At 36.2% G+C, this 22,344-nt stretch overlaps 1 protein-coding gene across 4 annotated transcripts in view; it reads right to left on the reverse strand.

Annotated features, from left to right (window-relative positions):
* The window catches only part of Sgf11 (SAGA associated factor 11kDa), a 40,145-nt gene that overhangs the window by 11,801 nt on the left and 6,000 nt on the right, over window positions 1–22,344 (reverse strand). For 3 of the 4 annotated variants that reach the window (XM_081731066.1, XM_081731068.1, XM_081731067.1), the window contains exons 2-3: window positions 12,391–12,491; window positions 586–2,457 (exon numbers count right to left, since the gene is read on the reverse strand). In XM_081731066.1, the coding sequence (XP_081587192.1) occupies window positions 1,416–2,450 (1,035 nt within the window). In that variant the 5' untranslated portion in view covers window positions 2,451–2,457; window positions 12,391–12,491 and the 3' untranslated portion in view covers window positions 586–1,415. Of the gene's footprint in view, window positions 1–585; window positions 2,458–12,390; window positions 12,492–22,344 lie in introns of those variants that run through there. The other variant, XR_014127432.1, reaches the window with a different exon arrangement.

Consider the following 22,344-nt stretch of genomic DNA (forward strand, 5'->3'; position numbering starts at 1 on the left):
ATCTAGCCAAAATAATATCCTCTCTACATCTAAACCTGACAGAACGAGCTGAAATTGGTACGTTTAACTTTTCCTAAGTTATTGACAAAACAATATGTAAAGGAACTATGCATTTTAGAACACAATACATGAACACAAACTAACCATTCACTTTTCTCGCCAACAAATTTATTTGTGGTTTTTATTTCAATGGATCCAGTGGTTCAATCCTCCTACCAAAATTCAAATATATAAAAATAAATTACAAAATTTACGAAATAGTAAAGCAGAAGAAATTAAGGGCTTTAATTTATTATTAACTATTTCCCTGAATATGATGAAACGTTAACTTAAATTGCTATCTACAAATGGAATTAATATGGTATAGTGAAATATAATTTAATCATTCGTAAGTGCGTATCATATGAACTCTGAGAGTCAACATGGCGCCGAAGATTACATACCACAGTTACTGATCTTTTCTTTAATATTATTTTCTTTCCACCTCTTTTCTCTCCTATCCATTAAAGCGTTACTCTTTTATTTATTCATTCTAGCAGTGCAAGCTTCTGCACCGGTTTCCATTCTTGGAAAACAAGGAATTACAAGCGTTGATATGAGTTGTAGCAATTTTCAACTTACTGCTTCAAATCAGATTTCAAATCTGTGTTGTATCGTTTTAGTATCATTTATACAAGGTTTAACTTTTTAATTTACACTATAATGAATATTAACAACAGTCTTAAAGGCTAAAAAAGAAAGAAAATGTTTAAACTTAGGAACAATAACATTATATAATATTGTACAAAATATGAAGAGTGTATTGAGGGAATGACACTAATCAAAATATAAAACATATCTACTTAGCTTAATATTTGTAGCTGTTTAAACGTAACACTATAAAATTCATTTTTTTTTACCTGATCTTCTCTGTATTTAAACATAAATAAATTATCATTTTTTAAATTTTTTGGTCAAGTTCAGTACGTACCGATAAAATCTCAAAACGTGCTGAAAAAAAAAATCTTATCTTACTGGTTTTTATTGAATTATATAGTTTTAATTTCATTAAGCAATTCTGACTGCTCGATCTATTTACAACTCTTCAAATCATTAATAAAAGCAGTAGTTTTAACTGGTTATCTTCGAACATCTTCGAATTAATGACTGACTTAAATAATAGCACCAGCGTTCATTACATCTCAGTCTTTCTAATTAAATCTTTGTTAATTATAAGATAGTTAACAAAGTTCGATTTTATCATTACAGTTTTTACGAAAATACGATAAATTAAATATTCAAACTAAACTTGTAACGTAATCCCACACCCATACAATGTACAATTTCTTTACTATGAAACGAAAATAAATATAATACATTCAATCATACAACATACTTCATCGAACATTTGGACGCGAAAACAGTACAGAAAACTCTTATTCAGCCATTGATTGAAGACTATTCCCTTGAAATGCCGCCCCTGCCATTTTGTAACCTTTTGGTGAACCCTTTTTCTTCGATTTGGACGATTTTTCACGTTTCTTCGAAGACGAAGAGCTTGTGGATGTTGAATCAGCCGGAGATGAATTATTTGAATTTTCCTGTTCCCACGTTTTACCTAAGGTTTCCCGGACAACTTGCCCATCCCCTTCTTCGTATGTATCAACATCAACCTGCACATTTTCAGTCATGCTTGTATTGTTGACATCCTCAAGTATTGTTGGAGGGTCACTGAGAAGAGTTAGCCGTACAGCGCGACGCTGATCATCAGTATGCTGGGGACACCTTTGTGACCTCGTGCATAATTTCTTGGTATGCTCTGATATAACACCGCAGATCTGCGAGAGTAAATGCTTCCTATCTTCGTTGGACATGCTCTCGTAGTTCAGTGCCATGTTATTGATGTCACTGGTATCATGGGACGAAACATCGCCATTTCGGACTTTTTGATTTTTCGATTTTTTCGATCCATTTCGATCTCGTTTCTTGCGTCGTCTATCCGATCCAGCAGTCCAATCAGCATCGTCATCATCGTCACTCATCATTCCACCATACGCATTTTCTTTGCTATTATTTGCTATTCTTCTACTCGCTATTCGGGAACTATTTCTACCCATACCCATACACTTCTCTAGATGGGGTGCAAACCTGGACGCTGCTAAATTACGATGACAACTTGGACACACACACTCGTGTTGTTTCTTAACTGGAGACTGACCAAAAATATCTAGATTCGGATCATCTACTATCTTATCTTCCTCCTCTAGGATCCCATCTTCCACAGGAAGATAACCTAATTTAGCTGCTCGGTGAATATCAAAAACAAAACCTAAAATAACTTCGTCAATTAATTCTTCTAGAACATTTTCAGCAGCAATATCAATGTTACCTGGAACCGTGAGGAAACGTTTGAATTTCTCATTCAACTCCGCCAATTGCTGGTCTTTAGTCATCTCGGTATTACGATCCATTGGGGTGCTAGAAATGCGAAACAACAAATTACAATCACTAATAGCATTTCTTTTTTTTTAACTAAATTTTGACTACAAAATAAAAGTATTCACTCATCTTGAAATACTAGAAGGGATGGAAATACTGTGAAATACCATTTGTACTATGACTAATTTAGGGTGACCAGACATACTGATTTTCGCAGTACAGTATTATTTTTCAAAGAGCTGTTCTGCGTGTTAAGAAGACGCCTAGGAAATCGAGAAATTCCCTTCTTTTTTAAATTGTCCTGCGAAATGTCCTGAGTTAATTTATTTCCAATATCTTTATTCATAGCATTTTGAATCACAGGCACTCTTTTCCTGAATGATGAACTGCTGTTTTTTTAACAATCCTCCAAAGATTAGAGGTGTAGAACAATCAACAAACCATTGTTTTACAACACATTGTTTTAACTGAGAAGGGCTTGTTGAGATATCGGTAAACTAGGAAACGTTTATTTTTCAACTTATGACAGTGATGCTAACCAAGTTCAGTAGAAGTTCCCTTGTGCCGATCTAAATTTTCTCTTATTCCTTAAAATAATACCACGCTCCGAAAGTCGCTTAAAAAAATATTTAGCCCAACACAAAGTTTCACTGTACATTCATAAAAATAAACCATTTTGTCACTGATAAGTATTTGTAGTTGTGTTGAATTCCTGGAATACTTTTGTTCAGTACTTTTCAACAAATATGAATGATTCACTTAAGGTTAACGTTAAATGAAATAAGGACATGCGTATTGTCGACGCTGTGAACTATCACATATTATTATACTTGTGTCCTACTTTTCGCTTTCAGAATCTGGTCACCCAAGACTAATTATAGTCACAATAAACGTCACAAACAAAGATCAAAGCAATATACAGGGCTCATAGTGATCTGGTCTCTTACAAATAGTTGAAAAGTGACCAAAAGCACACGAAAAATAACCAAAAGCACATGAAAAAGTGACCAAAAAGTGACCACAATCTCATCATGCTTCTTTTTTCCTTTGTCAATTTCTCCATCACCTCTTTCTTTGTTGCTTTGTTTCATCTTTTCTTTTTTTTTGAGCTTCCTCCTTGCTTAGGTTTTCTGTGTTAGCGCAAAATGCTGCGCATATCATGAACCGAAAGGAAAAGGAATGAAGACGTACAAAAGGAAGCTAATGAAGGACGACAGATCATGAAAATAATAGGAAAAAGAAGAAACAGCACGCTGGGCCATCTTATTCGACACTCTGATTGGATCACTGTGCTGATAGAGGGAAAAGCAGAAGGAAAACTAGGAAGAGGAAGACCAAGGATAGAATATCTAGATGCAGTTACAAAGAAGAGGCCTTATCAGAGAATAAAACAGCTCTCCCAAGCCAGAGAAAAGTTTTAAAATTTCCATGTTGCCCACCAACTTATGGTTGAGGTGAAGAAGAAGTATGCTTTGTAGTTACGGTAAGAAGCTTTTGAGTAAGTGGAATCAGTTCTGGCCTATTTCCGAATTTCTTCATCCCAGACATTATATAACTTAGCATTGAGGGTTATCAAAGGTGTGAAATATTCAAATTCATCACATACTCTTAAGAAGAACATACAAGAAGCATAACACAAGACTAACATGATGAACCACACAAACACACCACACAACGTTGAGCGGAGCATTAACTATTTCGAGAGAAAACTAAAGGACTATTATGATAGAAGAAAGAATAGACACAGAAGGGTTCTCATCAACCCCACCTTGAGAGCTTAAGCATCCACCAACCAACCACTATGCTTTAGAAAGAATAAAAGCTGAAGTGAGAATAAAGCTGACTGTTTCACATGTGGCAGCAAGTACTGAAACTTTCAGAAGAGTAATGAGTAACAAGTTTCTGCCTTTTCCATTTATTTTTATATTTTTCTTAGAAAACTGCCAATGCAGAACATAAATCACATGAAAAAGTTACTTCATCTCCCCCAAAAAAGTAACTTTTAGTGACACATTTGAAAAAAAGTAACTTTTAGTGACCAACCTGAAAGAGAGTAACTTTTAGTTAAAAAAGTAACTCGCTATGAGCCCTGACGATAAGTAAGAGCAAATTAAGTAATTTAAACAGACCTTACAAAATCCAGATTATTTGCAAATAACAAACAGATGTTGGGTTATATGCTCTATTATTTGATACATGTTCCACACAAGTGGTTTGACACTCATACCTTTACATTTGTATCATGTAGTATATTGTTACTAACAAGCGTGTGTACTAAGCTTGTTGTGATACGTATATATATTTTATTGGAGGGTTATTCCTGTCACATCACTAAATCACATCATCTCTGATCTTCATAAAAGTAACTATAGAGACATATAAGAAATACTGCAGAAGGGAGAAAGAAGAGAAATACTGCTCTAAAGGACGTTAAGAAAGTTCCTGCAATTTTCCAACATAAAGATTAGTCGAAATGAAGCTGAATATGCCAACTACAATGCAGACAACACGAAGTTGTTGTCACATCGATATATTTAACAGATGTAAGACGACATAAGAATGTAACAACTGAGATGTGGTAACATACAGAGGAGGAGGAAGAAGGAACATAATTAAATCGACAAAGGAGGAGAAATTGGAATGAAAACAAAGTCATCCAACGTTGTGCAGAGACAGGCGTGGGCAATTTATCAGCTATTATGTATATGTAATGGGAAAACTTCTGACGTCATCAGCTTTGTCTAATGTACTACTAATAATTCGAATACCCCATTATCTTTTAAAAGACCTAAATGTACATCGGCTAAGGCATTGTTATTGATAGCTCTTGTGACACAATACGGAGAACATCAAGAGCCAGGAGGTAACGTTGTACAGGATGTCATACTTTATATAAGACATTAACAAACTAGTACACCACGAAGTTATGGCCAATGCATTTAGCCATGGCATTTAGCAATGCATTTAGGTATGGCCATGGCAACTGCGCATACTACTACACATGTATAGTACATATCAATATCACGGACATTTACAAAAAGGGTTCAAAATGACAAACATTTAATTCTACGCATACCTTGCGTCCACTGATCATGGACTGTTCAACACGAATAAAGCTATCAAGAGTCTTGGATGTACCCTACCGCTCTAAGTATTCAGCACACTTGAGCCTCTTATATTTAAATAATGGATGTCTCGTACACGAGAGCGCGCATACGATCCTTAAGACAGTCTAATCGGTACTAATTCCGTGATCGGGAACGTCATAGAACTGGTCCACCGGTGCTAATTTATTGTCCCAGAAATTAGGGATGCACACGATCATCAATACGTGCTGGCGTCCTATCGTGTTGAAGCCACAATTCTACTCTTGTGGCGAGGTGCTTATCATCCAACAACTGTGGCAACACATCCATTAGAAAGGTGTACTAGTAGATGGTGACGCCGGACCGATCGTATGTTGCTAATAATACTTACTCGCCCACACATTTTCCTACAATCGTCGCTAGTAAATTCAAGGTTAATGTCACTCCACCCATGCGTAATATGGGTATTAAACACTCCGTCACGCGTAATGCAGATAAACAATACTGAAGACGGAAGGAGTGGTTGCATTTGATAGACCACCAGGTAACTTCGTGCAAATTGCAGGAATAGTGAAAAATCGGCATGAGTCGGGTTTCACGCACACTGTACGTGAAATAATTGATGGAATTGCTGTTCGTGGAGCACATGCAGTATGTTCACATGAATTAATAAATCGTATCCAAATTATGAGCAGTTGTATGGGTGTTTGTTCGAGTTGTTGAGGGATTTTGTTCCACTTGGGCCAACACATGTACAACTGTGCCGTTCTCACTGTGCGTTCTCGATTCTGTCTGTCTAGGTAATCGACAAAGCGATTCTGCATCACCATCGTTGAGCAAATATACATGGAGTACATGGCGATGATACAGGCGCTCTGTTGCCCGAGCGTTGTAGTTCCCTGCCCCATAAAAAGACTCCATGCTAGCTGCCGATGTCATCATTGGTGTTTGGTAGCTAGACTAGTTCCTAGGCTCTGCTAAAATAAACTGATTTGGACTTACGTTGATCGGAGGCTTTACAAACATGATTTGAAAAAAGAGGTCATACATTTCCCTGAACCAGAGTGCGTTGCGCTATATGATGCATTTTGGGAAGAAAGTTCTGGGTCACACTGCTTACACGGACAGTCGTGATGTGGTACTAGTCAAAAGTGTATCGTAGTGGGAGAAAGAAATGGCGCGGTGACTAAAAATGTACTCCAAATAAGAAGTGCACGGAACGGGATGCCTTCTGTGTGCAAAGTGCTAAACTGTGCAGAGATTCACAGCAAGGTGAATTTCAAAGGTGTATGAACGAAATGTAACATCGCTTCCAGCCAAAGTGAAATAGTACTTTTAATTTGAACTAGGCAGCACAAGCCTAGAGGGTGCTGATCGGAATTGAAGGCAGTCCTAGTTAAGTACACATCAGAAAGGTGGAGGAGATTGACTGGAGCCAATCGTACAGTGACTATCTTTGTAAGCAGTGCTCATTTCATTATCGAAGATCCTCTGTAATAGAAATTGTGGGCATACTAGGTCACACAGGTGTTGACATCCGACCACAAAAATGCAAGAATTATGGTTTCTCTGAACTTCCTGCAGAACTATTCTGTAGAAAACAATAAGTTACTGTCTCGCGTCATTACGGGGGGATGAGACATATCTTCACCATTTTTACAACAGAAACAGAGTTTCTATGGAAGGAACTCCCTTAGATGTGCGGAAGAAAAGTAAAGTCGTGTCATGAGCACGAAGAGTCATGATTACTGTTTTTTGTCAATTGTGAAGCAGTGGTTTAAAACTGTTTACAATCACTAATGCTAATTCGTGTTGTCCATCATTACGATCGCTGTGCATTGCTATTACGAACAAGAGATGTGGCAAGTTCAGAAAATGCAACTCCACAAACAGCATACACAACGAAGACTTTATTTGAACGATTTGGAAGGAGGTATGGCTGCGTCCATGCTACAATCCAGATATGACACCATCTGATTTTCATGTTTGCAACAAGCTTAAAAAATATTTATGTGAAAAACAATTTACTAGCGATGAATAAATTCAAGCTGTTTGCGTGTGGTTCTTATCAACAGAGAATTAAACGATTTGTAGAATGTTCGGATCGCTGTTTACAGAATCTTGGGTAACTATGTCAAAAACCGTGAATGATATCTCTGTCCCTTTACATTGTAGTACTTCATTCAAGAGAGTTTCATTAACTTCCCATAATCATGTAAAACTTCCTTTCTGAATTATACATATGCTTTATCAATTATTACTATTAAATTTGAGAGAGAGATAGTAGAAATCGTCTACCTCTCTCTCTCTCTTTCTCTCTTTATGTATATATATAGAATACCGTCGTTCCAAAACCAAGTCCGCTACCGTTATCCACAGCATAATAACAGTTATTTGACGTTATTAGCCGAGAATCTAATCTGAGTTTACGATGATTAGTCACACTCTTCCCATTCTTGTGATATGTCGCATGTATTCAAATAACATGATTCAATGTCTGAGCTCTGACCTCAAGAATATATATATATATAGGGTGGCCCATTTTAATCTCTCCATAGAAATATCTCAAAAATGGTTGAAGATAAATGAACCAAACAAAAGCTCAAGTAAGAAATGCAATGGGGCACATCGAATAATATTGCCGCGGTGCCCACCAGAGCCGCCCTTCATGGAGACCCAGGTCCAACTTCAAAACTTTAAATATAAACATGGATCGAGTGACATCTTATTCGATAGATCTTTAAAAACTAAAGACCATTGTGGCAAAAGATTTATATATATATATATATATATATATATATATATATATATATATATATATATATATATATATATATATCGGTCACCGTTTTCAAAATGTCTGCCAAGACATGGTGCCTGTATCAGATTAAACGTCTAGCGCCACTAATATGGAAACGGTTGGAGATAAATGAACAGAGCAAAAAGTGATACAGGAAAATGACTTGGAGCGCGTCAAATGATGTTGTCTCGGTGTCCCCAGGGCCGCCTTTCATGGGGGACCAAGACCCAACTTCAAAAGTTTAAATAGTAATATGGGTCAAGTGATATCTCGTTCGATTGATCTTTAAAATCTAAAGAATACTGTGGCAAAACATTTTTTATATCCGTCACCGTTTTCAAAATGACCGCCAAGATATGGTGTCTATTTCAGATAAAACGTCCGGTACCACTAATATCAAAAGTAACAATTAACATAACCAGCATAATAATTAACAAAATGTCTCATTAAAACCTTTACTTCGCATTTCAGTTACTTCTTTTTTCCAATGAAATCACACTTTGCAATAAAAATGGGTGTTACCCTTCAAACCGAATTTCACCTTATTTTTATTAATTATAGTACCAGTCACTTGTACACAACAATGTTTCACACAAAGCATATCTATTGCCAAGAAAAAGTGGAGTTCTCATTTGCGATTTTTACAATTCATTCCCGCTACACCCACTGAGGGAGAGAGGTCGGAAAGGCAATTTTCTAATAATTAGATTTCCTCCTTTTTATTATGTTACTTTTACTTTAATTATCTTTTTCTCTTACATCATTCTCGAGCCGCAGAATGATAAATACCCTCTGTGATTTCCTATACGAGTTTTATTCTGTTAATTTGTTTCCAACCGTTTTTATATTAGTGGTACTGGACGTATTATCTGAAATAGGCACCATGTGTTGGCGGCCATTTTAAAAACGGTGATCCCTATGAAAAATCTTTCGCCACTACGCTGTTTAGTGTTTGTAGATCTACCGAACGAGGTATCACTCGACCCATGTTTCCATTTAAAATTTCGAAGTTGGGCACTGAGCCCGCATGGAAGGCGGCCATGGGGGCACCGAGACAATATCATTCAGCGTGATCCATGCCATTTTCCTGCTTCACTCTTTGTTCTGTTCATTTATCTCCAACCGTTTTCATATTAGTGGTACTCGACGTTTTATCTGGTATATTCATCATGTCTTGCGGCCATTTTGAAAACAGTGACCGATATGAAAATCTTTTGCCACAGTGCTTTTTAGTTTTTAAAGATCTATCGAACGAGATATCAGTCGCCCCATGTTTCCATTTAAACTTTTGAAGTTGGGCCTTGGGCCCTGGTGGGCACCACGGCAATACCATTTAATGTGCCCCATGGCATTTCTTGCTTGAGTTTTTGTTTGGTTCATTTATCTTCAACCATTTTCGAGATATTTCCATGAAAAGATTAAAATGGGCTACCCTATATATATGGGTGTGTGTATGTGTACAATAATAATAATAATTATAATAAACAACGTTATTACGTATTAGTATTAGTAAATACACCAATGTGCACTATACAATTGTTCCCTTCCTCCTGTCAAGCTATATGGAAGCCGAGCAAATGACTGGTAGATTTATATTCTGTAAAGCAAGACGCCTTCATATTCAAATTTTAAAACTTTATGTCCAAAAGCAGTAAACATTTCTATCTCTAATACTTTGCAGTAGATTTTCTAAAATTTGTAGAAGTGTATCAAAAAGTCCTCACTCAACTAACGGACTTCCTACCCAGTAACATGCAGCGTAGGAAGAGAAACAAGGTGAAGAGGAAAACTGATCACTACATATGAATTTTTTTATTATTATGTAATGCTTTTCAACCACTGAACATAAATGCATAACTTAACATAGTAGGACACACAGAGTACGAATGTATCATTTCATGCATGAATACAATATGGTAGACGCAGTTGGTCTTTTTGAAAGACATGGAACTTGATATGTGAGGATTTTCGATAGACAGAATTCTACCCATACCAAATTTTATGCATATTATATATATATATATATATATATATATATATATATATATATATATATATATATATAAATCAAACTCCTATTAATGTTGTTTGAAGTTCTGGCGTAGTGCGAGATCCTCATTTCTCCGTTTAGTTTCGAATTTCGTGAAACCTCCTCTCATCTAGCCTAAGGAAGTCATTGTCAAATAATATATCCCGCCATAATATTCTGTCGCGACGAAATTCCTGGTATGAAGAAGAAAGAAAAAAAAAAAAAGAGGAGAGCATCACAGAATTTAATGCAAGCTTTATAGAAGAAAAAAATTTTTTTCAAGAAGGTAGCAATATTTTTGTTATTTGATAGTAAGACAGTTAATTTCATAGATAATATTTCTTTATTATGAAAAGTACAAAGTAATTTACATTAACTATGAAAAAAGAAAAAGTTACATTTTTATAGATGTGCCGTAGGATTTTAAATTATGGAGTAAGTGTGCCAAAAACTGAAAAAAAGACTGAAAACACTGGTCTACGGTTTAAGGAAAGTAATTGTATAAACTTTTAAGTTCTTCGGTTCTATAATTTCGGAGATCTGGTGACAAATAAGTCAGAAGTTTATTTACATAGATTTTACTATTATTTTCATTATTATTACTCCTATTTAAAGCGCGAAGTTCTATAAAATACAAGCAAAGTACACTGCCATATAACAATGAAAAAAAAATCCTAAACTAGATCCTGTATAGAAATAAGTATAAACCCACGCTTGACCTTCATTTAAGTAATGAATGTTTCCGAATAGCCATTACGTTACGTCTAGTGGCAGATATATGTGAAGCCCACAAATGTCAAGCATGTAAGAGCGAAGTAAATAAAAAAGGTTTACATGACCCTTCATGTTCCAAAAGCGCAGGTAGACACACTCGCCACTCAAATGTTAATGACATTATAATGAGAGCAGTAATCTCAGCCGGCATACCTGCAATAAGAGAACCTATTGGGTATAGCAGAACAGATGGGATGACTCTGTTACCGTGGAAGAGAGGTAAAGCGCTAATTTGGGACTTTACATGTTCAGATACGTTCGCTCCTTCCAATCTCCCCTTTTCTTTAATTCAAGCGGGAAATATAGCCAGCCGAAATGAAACGGAAAAAAAGAGAAAATAAAGTAATCTTGCGGGAAAATATCATTTTATAACTATCGCTATTGAATCCAGTGGTTCATGGGGCAGAGAAGGTATTAACTTTATAAAAGAAATAGGCAGACGTATCACGCAGTTATCTGGCGATGACAGAGCAACTACTTTCCTCATACAAAGATTAAGTATGGCAGTTCTAAGAGGCAATGTCGCCTCAATACAGGGTACCATGCCCAAAGGCAAAGAACTAGAAGAAGTATTTCTACTGTAAGACATTAACATGAAAGATATGAATGACACGCTAGAACAAACTGAAGGATTATCCATCGTCTCTCTACGAGGAACCATTGACCTTTTCTTAAACATTAGTCTTAATGTATTAGGAAGAGTTTAGTGCGAAGCTTTCCATGAGAAATCCGCAGAATTTGTTGGTGAAAGTGTCGCTCTAGGCATCGAGTCATTTTATTTATTCACTTATTTTTAAATTCTAACATTTATTATTTTATCGAAGTTGATTATTTATGTTTCGATAAATGTAAATAAGTACTCATCTAATCAATAACTATTTTGGGTAATTGTTTGTACCATTATAATTTTTGTAAATATTATAATGTACTACGTGCCTGTGTTTACAAACAAAAACAGAATATACGTATTTATAATTTTGTGTATATATATAAAAAAAACAGTAAATTATAACAATTAAAAAAAAAACCTTAAGTCTTACTTTTAAAGTCGAAGATAATTAATACCTTCTTTGAGACTATGAGTTTTAACAGACTAAAGTAACAAAAGAAAAATCAATTGTAGTAGAGCTACAACGCAGATGGTAACAATACATTATGGGTTACTTTTCTAATGTTTCTACAAATCTAACGAATACTTTAATAAAAGAAGTAAAAAATATTAACGTAAATACATTTACTATTAATTAGTAAAAAAAGTTACTGAAGAAATCAAGGCAACTTACTCTTCTATTTCGTCTATCTTAAGGTTCTCCAGCTCTGCTACTTTACATTAGAAGTCCTCCCATTAAAGAATTAGGCTATTTCTTTACTTGATCTCAGCCACCTTAAAAAGAAGTAAAAACTCTAAATCCCACATGCACCTTTAAACAAATTATACAATTTTCAATTATTCAACTACTACGAGAAGCATACCAAACTACTTACGAACTATTAAAACTTTTTCTTTTTCTTTGGTGAGGAGGGGGAAGGTGTTAGACTTTTATTCAACAGTTAGTAAAATCTAATGTTCATATTTTGCACACAAGTTTTACTTCTAATAAATTTATTCAATTTCATTCGTGACACGGTTTCCAAAATTTCTAAGTAGTTATTATACGAAATTAACGTACTTTTATTTTGATTATGCCTCACAAGATTTCACTGAAGATTATGTCTATGGAGTTTTATTGGAAACAACGAAAAATAAATATAGTTCAAAACCTACAACGATAGCAATACTTTCAGAATGTTCTATACTATACCCTTGCAGGTGTTTACTGTTATAGTTGAAGCTATAAAGCCATGTCGACTTTATAAATAAAATTGTTTTACGCTTGGAATTGATTTAAAAGTTATAACATGAGTCGTAACCGAAATGGCCCGGTACTGAGGCCCTATAGCCAGTTCTAAATAAAATTGTTAACACTAAAAGTTGTAAGAATAATGAGGGGAGTGGTGCCAGACATATATAATTTGTCCTAAGTTTAAAATAAAGTTGTTTAGAAAGTGAAAAATTGAAAAAGTGAGAGTTTAACACTCATATATTTATCTGTTCGGCCGCCACATTGCTCGTCGTTATTTATTCCACTCAGTGATTTACTTTCAAATATAGTGTATAAATATTACTCTTCCCGTGTGAACACGGGCACTTCTGTTACAACTATAATATTAATAAATAAATTGGAGTGGGCGCATGCGTGCATTATTTTCCAAATTGTATACTTGCAAAACACTAACGAAACCAACTTGGTAGCTTTTCTATCGCAAATACACCAGTCATCAGAGCATAGGAAATGAAAGGGAAAAGATACGAAAAAAGTTAGGAAACAATGCCATTCAGTTCAGTCCACCATTTTGGAAAATGACGTGGCGACAAAAAAAATCCAAGCTATTTCAGAAAAGAGTTGCAAATAAATAAACAAATAAATCGTAAGACGTAACCGATAGTGAGAGTGCGGGTGAAGATTAAACTAGAAAAAATATACTGAAAAGTTTTAGTTAAAGAGCAGCTGAAAAATAAGAACAAAAAGATTCTCAACTTGGGATATGAAACTTTTACAATATTGAATTATGATAATGATTTTGTTTTTCAATTCACGTCTTAAGTTTCATGACTATACTTCATAAATTTATATTTACTTACGTCTTTTATTAGACGAACTTTTCCCAATAATTTAAGTTGATAGAGCGACACATGCAAGAAAATACTATGAGTAACCTTCTGGAGCAATTAATTCTGATAAACAACTGTACCATACATGATTGCAAGACACATTAACGCGCAGACGCAAATGTAAGCTCTCGAAAAGCAGTGCACAATATGACGCAATGCGCGACGATGACTTGCTTCTAGCGACCGACAAGGTGCGAATGTGATTAGCAGAAAATAGGTTTCGCAAAACACTCGAAGGGAATGTTGGAATTACACACGGACAGGAAATGGGGTCAGAGATTAGTATGCGACGCACAAGAGCATCGTGTCAAGTTGCCAACCTATAGGAATCCTATACACATTCAAAAGCATCGGTTCACGTACAATGTATGAATAAAAAATCTTTCAGGATGCTTTTCGTGAAAGAATTCTATAGCAGGAAATCAAACGTAATTTTCCGACAACTTTTATTGCAAAAGAAATAAACTGAGTCATTCGCAATCAAATTCGCGCATTTTTAGTTTATACAGAATAGTTATAAAATTGAAATACAGAGAACAAAATCATGGCGCTCTTGTCAGCTGCAATCAATATGGTCAATTTCCATCATTTCGTTTCATAGGAAGATTTAGATGCTATGTTCTCCAAAACTTAAATTTTGCTTTTTGCCTTAATTACTTAAAATAAAAACAAAAATAACAAATAATAATAAAAAATGACGCTAGGAAGTAGAGATGCAAAAACAACCCGGCTTTTTTGCACATAAAAAGCCGGCTTTTTGGTAAAAAAACGGAGAATTTTGGCTTTTTTTAAAAAAATTTTTTTATGATTTTTCTATTTAAATAGCTTTCTTATAGTATACTCTAAAGTTAAATAAGATTTCATGACCTAAATGCTATATTTCGCTCTGGAATTCACCATCATGATGGATGGAACACATGTTTTATGAATTAAAGTAAACATAAAGTACGTAGTATTTGAGGGCAACTGTAGAAGATATATAACTTTATTTTAACTTCTGAGTTATCGACATTTTTTTCTTTTCTACTTAATTTTTTTTTAGTCATCCGTGTTTCATTTACTAGAGATTAGTAGACCTACTCTAGCTTCTAGCACATAAGTTAAACTTTTGTTTTTCAATATATCCGTCAGAACGTACGTTTGTCAGTATATCTGTCAAAGCGTACCAGAGCTCCGCACGGGCCGGGCACGCCCGGAATATGCCTGCCCGTTTCAAACTGGACCGGGCTTGGCCCGGACACTCTGAAAGACGGATCGGAAACTAATGTTAGCCTATGCTAATCGTAATGTGTTTGGGAAACTGACTCTTTATTCAAGACTGCAAAGTACTGTAATACTACTACTATTACTACTTCTACTACTAATACTACTACTACAACTGCTACGACTTTGCGTCAGAGTTGACATGTCTTGTGGTACCTTCTAAGTACAGAAAAAAAGGCGAAATACTAGTTACTATGGCCAGTCTGCGTCGAATGTGAACCGATGCTTGATCTACTAGGGACAACGGTGGTTCATTAGGAAAAGCACTCACATCTGGTGCTAAAGGACGTCAGATCAATCCCTGATCGTCCTATGTGAGCTTTATGGTGGACAAACACCGTGTGCGTGGGAGTTTCCGGGGTGGTACCGCTTCCTCCCACTTTTCATTCCACCAATTCATCCCATCATCACCCATACGCCCTGAGCCGTAGTTACCTAAAAAACTTATGATAAAGTCAAGTACTTGACCTACTAAGTAGAATTTGGTACGCTACCGTTAGACCACGGAGGCCAAAACCGTAAACTGGCGTGCTCGTAAGATTAGCGCAATTTGTAGTAATGTTCAATTAGCAAGGGAAATACCAAATGGTGTTACATGTTCCTGTATTCTTTATAGTATGATACTACAAATAGAACAAAATATAATGATCAAATAAATTACCAAGACGTCAGGGTCGATTAGGTGTTCCTGGAACGGTGGCTCAGTGGTTGAGAGTTCACCTCTGGTGCATAGGGTCCCTGGTTCGATCCCAACTCTCGTCAAGTGAACTTTGTGGTGGACAAACACCGTGTGGGAGAGGGGTTCTCGGCGTTCTCCCGTTTCCTCCCACTTTATTCATTTACCATTTCTCCTTGAGCCTAGCCGGCATAACTGTCGGACTTAAAGCTCAAAGATTTCATTTTCATTGCTTTGTTTTCGTATTACTAGTAATAGCAGTAGTGGTAGTAGTAATAGTAATAGTAGTATTAGTATCACATATGGTGTAGCAGTTTTACATATCTTCTCTGTTACTCGTAATGCACTAATGAGTGTAGTATAAGACTTTTACGTCCATGAGCTGTATTATTGTATCTAGGTATAATAAACATGGCTGGACAGAGCAAGCACAGATAACACATAGACAGACAGAATAGGGATATAGAAATCAAACCTTGTGTAACCTTTCACACGATTTTCCCATTCCAGGACAAATAGACATTGCAATATTATGACGACACATTTCTCATTTTCCACTGCATATTGAAGGATTGACTTATCAGACTTGGTTGTTCTCAGGCCGGTTACACCCGGCCCGTTCTCCACCCGGCTCGAGCCGGGCACAGAATACAGATCCATCCGGGCCGTCTTCGGGCCTGGGTTTGCAGGACTCTGAAGCGTACTTCCACATTCTTGTTATACTGTAGCTGTGCAATGATTTAGCAATAATCTTCCGGATACAAACTTAAATATCATTTTATACAAATAATCAGTAGCGGATTCAGAAAAGTATTTTGGGAGGCGTTTCTCTGCTTAATGTTTGTTTTTTCTAAAATTTGGGAGTTCATGAGTACAGCGGGGGACACTTCTAAATGGTACAGCCATATGAAGATTTACGGCTAAGGTGTACCATTTAGAAGTGTCCCCCGCTGTACAAGCATAACTAATATTTCGTTTTGTTTGTATATTCAGCTATAACCTTCCGGATACAACCTTGAAAATCATTTATACTGATAATCAGTGGCGGATTTAGAAAAGTATTTTGGGAGGGGTTTTTCTTATTAATGTTTAGTTTTTCTAAAAATACCTAATTTTTATTTGAGAAGAGCTTGAAGTTTGAGTACAGGCATAACAAATATTTCGTTTGTTTTAGAAATTCTGTAATTTAGGGGTACAAGCTTCACCCGTAAAACATCCCCACCCTAACCCCCTTTGCAGATCCATCACTGCTAGTAATTAGTAATAACAACGATTTAAAAACGATATGAAAGGAAGTCGGCCAGAACTCTCAGTACACACATTATCTCTACATTCACAGATACAATTAAGAAAAACTTTTGTCAAAATGGTTGAATCCCCAACTTCCCGATAGAAGCGCAAAAGCTAACCACTCACTCATGGTTGTTGTGCAGTTGTGCTTAACTTAAATATATTCTCTTTCTCTATGGCCTATGGAATCCGAAGGTTCAATGCCACGTTCAAAAAAGCTCTCCACTGACTTCAATCCTTAGCCAACTGGATCCAGTTTTTACTTTATATTCCTATTTCTGTGAGATCCATTTTAATATTGTCCTCCCATCTGCGCCTAAGTCTTCCTAATGGACGTTTTCCGATTGGATTTCCAGTTAAAATTTTGAAAGCGTTCCTACCTTCTTCCATTCTGGATGCATGACCTGCCCACCTGAGCCTCCTAGACTTGATGACCGTAACGATGTTTGGTAAACCGTATAAAGTATGCAGTTCTTCGTTATGAAGTTTCCCTCATTCCCGCTCCTCTTGGGTCCTAATATTCGTCTCAGGATTTTATTTTCAAATACTTTAAGTCTACGTTCTTCCCTCAAGCGACCATGTTTCACAACCATAAAACACAACAGGCATGATTATCGTTTTATATATTTTAAGCTTTAAATACCTCGACAGAATTCGCGACGACAAAATACTTTGAAATGAATAATAACACGAATTTCCTTATTTCAGTCGACATTTAATTTCTTTGAGGATATGATTTTCGTCTGTTAATATTGATCCTATATATTTGAAACTATCCACTTTATCAAAAGTATTATTTAATACTTTAATGCATCCATAATTTGCAGTACTACGGTCTCGACGAACTTCCATGTATTTAGTTTTCTCTGCATTTACTTCTAAACCAATGTCGCTGCAAGCGTTTAATAAGATCTCTGCATTTCTTTCTATTGTTCTCCTATCATCCCCTATTAAATTTACATCATCAGCATACGCTGTAACCTGGTGTATAGAATTCAGCTCTAGGGCCTGGTTGCTATCTTTAATTTTCCTTATAGCGTACTCCGGAATAAAGCTGAACAATAACGGCGATAACGCATCTCCTTGTTTCAGGCCATTCTCGACGTGGAAGCTCATGGACAAGAATTTTTCTGCTCGGGCTTTGCTTTGGGATTCATTTAAACACATTTTAATTAATCTAACTAGCTTTCTCGGTATTCCGAATTCCGTAAGAATGTTGTACATGTTTCCCTCCTATCCGAGTCGTAAACCTTTTTAAAACCAATTAACAGCTGATGTACTGGGTAATATATTCCCATTTCTTTTCGAGTATTCATCGAATAGTAAATATCTGGTCGACAGTTGATCGGTTTCCCTAAATCCACACTGATAATTTCCAATAATTTCATCTGTGTATGGAATCAATCTTGTTAATAGAACGTTAAGAGAAATGCCTCGATAATTATTACATTCAGTTTTGTCGCCTTTCTTGTGAATTGGAACAGTGATTGATTCTTTCCACTCTTCTTAAGTATTCCATAGGGTTTTTTTTTTTTTTTTTTTTTTTTTTTTTTTTTTTTTTTTAAATAAAGTTTCATAATGATATGTTGAATTGTTAAAAATTCAGAAACCTTCAGGACTAGGTAAACCGTGATGGTGATTATAAGTCTAGGAAACCGCACGATCTGATGAACAGTCTATTACGCATATGATCCATTAACAGAAAATTTAGTACTTTCCCGGTTCTGAACAAGCTTAAGAAACAGTCAGTGCATTATAGAATTCGGAATTTTACCGATTTTGCAGACTCCAAACACCTCATAGGTGGTAACATTATTACGTATGTGATCAATAAATGAAAAATTTGTTCGAAATATTCATACAATGTATATGAAAGTTAAAACTTAAAAATTTCAAGAATGTGCATAACCACCCGAAACCAAGCTCTTGATGTGCAGCTTTTAAGATTATCATATAAATGTATTTCTCTCACGTTTTATGTTTTGTTTCCAAAAGAGGGTGTGTGATATTTCGAAGTAAAAATACTACATACAATTTTGCTAGTTATTTGTGTATCTTTTTTTTTTTTTTTAAAAAAAAAGTACTTATTTTTGTGTATAAGAAGTTAAAAAAATTATATATATATATACCTTTGGAATTCATACTGTACAGTAAATATGTTAAGAATTAAAAAAAAAAAATCTTTTCGAAATTCATGGTTTATTTTAGAGGTTATACATTATTATCAACATCAACCACTAATCAAATGAGTTCTTGTGCTGTAGAGAAGCGAAACAAAGTATGCTTTATCAATTTAAAGCAAAATTTTGAAAAAAAAAAAAAAAAAAAGCCCAAAATTATCCAAGCAAAAAAGAGGAGAAAAAACCGAGGGTTTTTTTTCCAAAAAAGCAGACTTTTTTCCGAGCCCTTGCATCTCTACTAGGAAGTAAATTTATGAATTAAAGAACAGGTTTATCGCCACAGAAGATCTCCAATATATTTTAGTGTGTGGCGTGTCAATCTAATTAGAACTGTTTAAAATTACCTCGCTAAAATCGTGCTTTATATTATTCTCCTATCTTCTTCGCGAACTATTAGATTGATGGGAATAAAATGTCTGTTTTGACATCTGGTACGAAACTCATCTCAGCAACACAACACATGGCTGGACTAAGGACTCCATTTTCACAAACTCTGTACTCGTCCAGGAAAGAGGTTGGGATTCCTAGTCAGCCAGCAGGCAGTGCGTTGTCGAACAGAGTCGTACACAAGTGGATTATGGAAAACAAATAATTGCGAGTGATTTTTTTTTTTTTTTATCACTGCAAATTGAGGCCCTTTTTGCAGTTAGAAAAAAAAAAAGCATTTGGGTCAGGTGGTGAATGAACGCAGTTCTTCGCTCATTTGTCAAATTTCGTTACGTTGATATAGCATTGCAAATTGGCACCATGGCAACTATATATATATATATATATATATATATATATATATATATGATATGATATATTTGGTCCTTCGTATAAAATTATAAGGGGCAATCAACTGAAACCCGTTCGTTCCATGTATTATTGGTGTAGTGTGTAGGAGGATATTTGTTTAATACTGTGTAATGGCTAATGTCCCTCTGTGTTGAGTGTAGGAATATTGTTGATACGTGTTTCCGTTTTGCAGGTATAACGAGTGAAAGATAGCGTTCAAGATCCCCAATCCGTCCAAACAGGGCCAGCGTGCCGTCATCCAGTTTCTGAGTGCCGAACGTTGTCAACCAGCTGAAGTGTTCCGGCGTATGAAAAACGTGTATGGTGATGTATGCTAGAGACCTGCACGGGCCGAATTTTTCGGCCCGAGCCCAATCCAGCCCGAACGTACCTAGGCCCGGCCCAGCCCGGGCCCGAAAAGTTTTGGGGATTTTCGGCCCGAGCCCGGCCCGGCCCGATAAGTTTTTTAAATTTCTTGGCCCAAGCCCGGCCCGGGCCCAATAAATTTTAAAAGTTTTTGGCCCGACCCCGGCCCGATAATTTTTTTAAAAAATTAGCTCAAGCCCCACTCTTTCTCAAAATTTAGTACTAAATTTGACCTAACCTTAGAAACATTTTCTAAACTCTGGTTTACAACCTAACGCTTGCCTCCCGAATGGTACCATTGCCTCCTAGAACTTTGGCTGTCATCGAGAGAACAAAAACTCCATTCCCTGTAACAAAAATCTAACTTAATTGATTTTTGGACAGGCAAACCATTCCCACCCCTTCTTGTTATATTTTGAGTTCAGTGAAGGTCAAGGTCAGAGCTCAATTTAGCGCATAATGCCTGCAATCCTCTATAGTGAAAGTGGAGCTGCTAAGCAACACAAACTGTAAATAGCTATTGCATTCTTTGTAACATTTTTCACGGACACACTTCTTCAACGTTTGGCTTTATTCCAATTATCGTTTAACGAAAGTCAATGATTATTAAAGAATTGCAATTGATCGGCCCCAACCCAGCCCGACCTGAAGAAAAATCAGTGTCGGCCAGCCCAAGCCCGGCCCGGCCCAAAGAAATAACAGTGTCGGCCCGCCCAAGCCCGGCCCGGCCCAAAGAAATAACAGAGTCGGCCCGCCCAAGCCCGGCCCGCGGGCCGGGCCGGGCTTCGGGCCTCGGGCCAAGCCCGGCCCGTGCAGGTCTCTAATGTATGCGTCTCCAAAACAACAATGGTGGACTGTGGCAGAATGTTTCGGAAGGGGCGTGAACAAACCACTGATTATCCCCGTCCTGGTCAAACCCATGATGTTGCCACAGAAGACACGCGTGAAAAGGTGAATGCGCCTATAGCTGCGGATAGACCTTTCACCTTGTGATTTTCACATCTTTGGGCTCCTAAAGAAGGCACTGAAAGGTCAGAGATTTCAGTCTGACGCTGAGGTTCAGGACGCTATGCGTGATTGGTTTGATACTCAGCCGTCCAAATTTTACATGGACGAGATTTGTAAGTTAGTGACATAGTGGGTCAAGTGTCTCAACGCTCATGGTGACTTCTGAACAATATTTTTACTGCTCGTTAACCATAGACGCCTCTAGATAGTGTACAAGTTTCTGCTCGAAATAAAATTTATTTCATGAATTATGACCACTGAACGGATTTCAGTTGATCGCCCCTATATATCTGAATTTTTAATGTTGGGTTTTTTGTTCTAAAGTAATATGATTCAAAAACGTTCCCTTCTATGTATACAGAATTCGTGTGTGTAAAGCACTTGCACGTCTTTAATTTTATGGTCGGTATTCAGCGAACTCAAATTCTGACTTTTGAGAAATGTTCAAGAGTGTAGTGTTAATATCTTTCTTCGACAAATTACTTTGTTAGTGAAGTGAAATAAAACTTACGTGAAACAAGTGAGATTGAAAAGCAAGTTTCATTAATTATTATTAATCATCTACATAAAATACTGGTTAGAACTCATGAAGAAAGGAGATTTTATAGAAAATTACGGGAAGTAAGAAAAATAATGCTAATAAGGAAGATGATAATAAACGGGATCTAGTTCCATATATAATGATAAGATATTTTTAACAGCTGGTAAATCAAATTAAATATAATAATTCTTACAAGGAACAGACATGAACCTGTCATCCGGACATCCGAATCAAACCTAGTCCAGTTGATAAACATAACAAAGATATGTTCATGAACAAAAATTTGCTGCAATCCCTCATACCTATTTTTTTTTGTCAATGCAAAACTTGGAACAAACATTTATTTTCTATAGTACAGTATTTTTCGATATATTTGGATTGTGTGCTTTCGCCCGGGGCCACTCCAGAGGGGTCCAAAATTGA

Source organism: Thermobia domestica, chromosome 11 (assembly GCF_964235325.1).
Source record: "Thermobia domestica chromosome 11, izTheDome1.hap1.1, whole genome shotgun sequence".
NCBI classification, from domain to species: Eukaryota; Metazoa; Arthropoda; class Insecta; order Zygentoma; family Lepismatidae; genus Thermobia; species Thermobia domestica.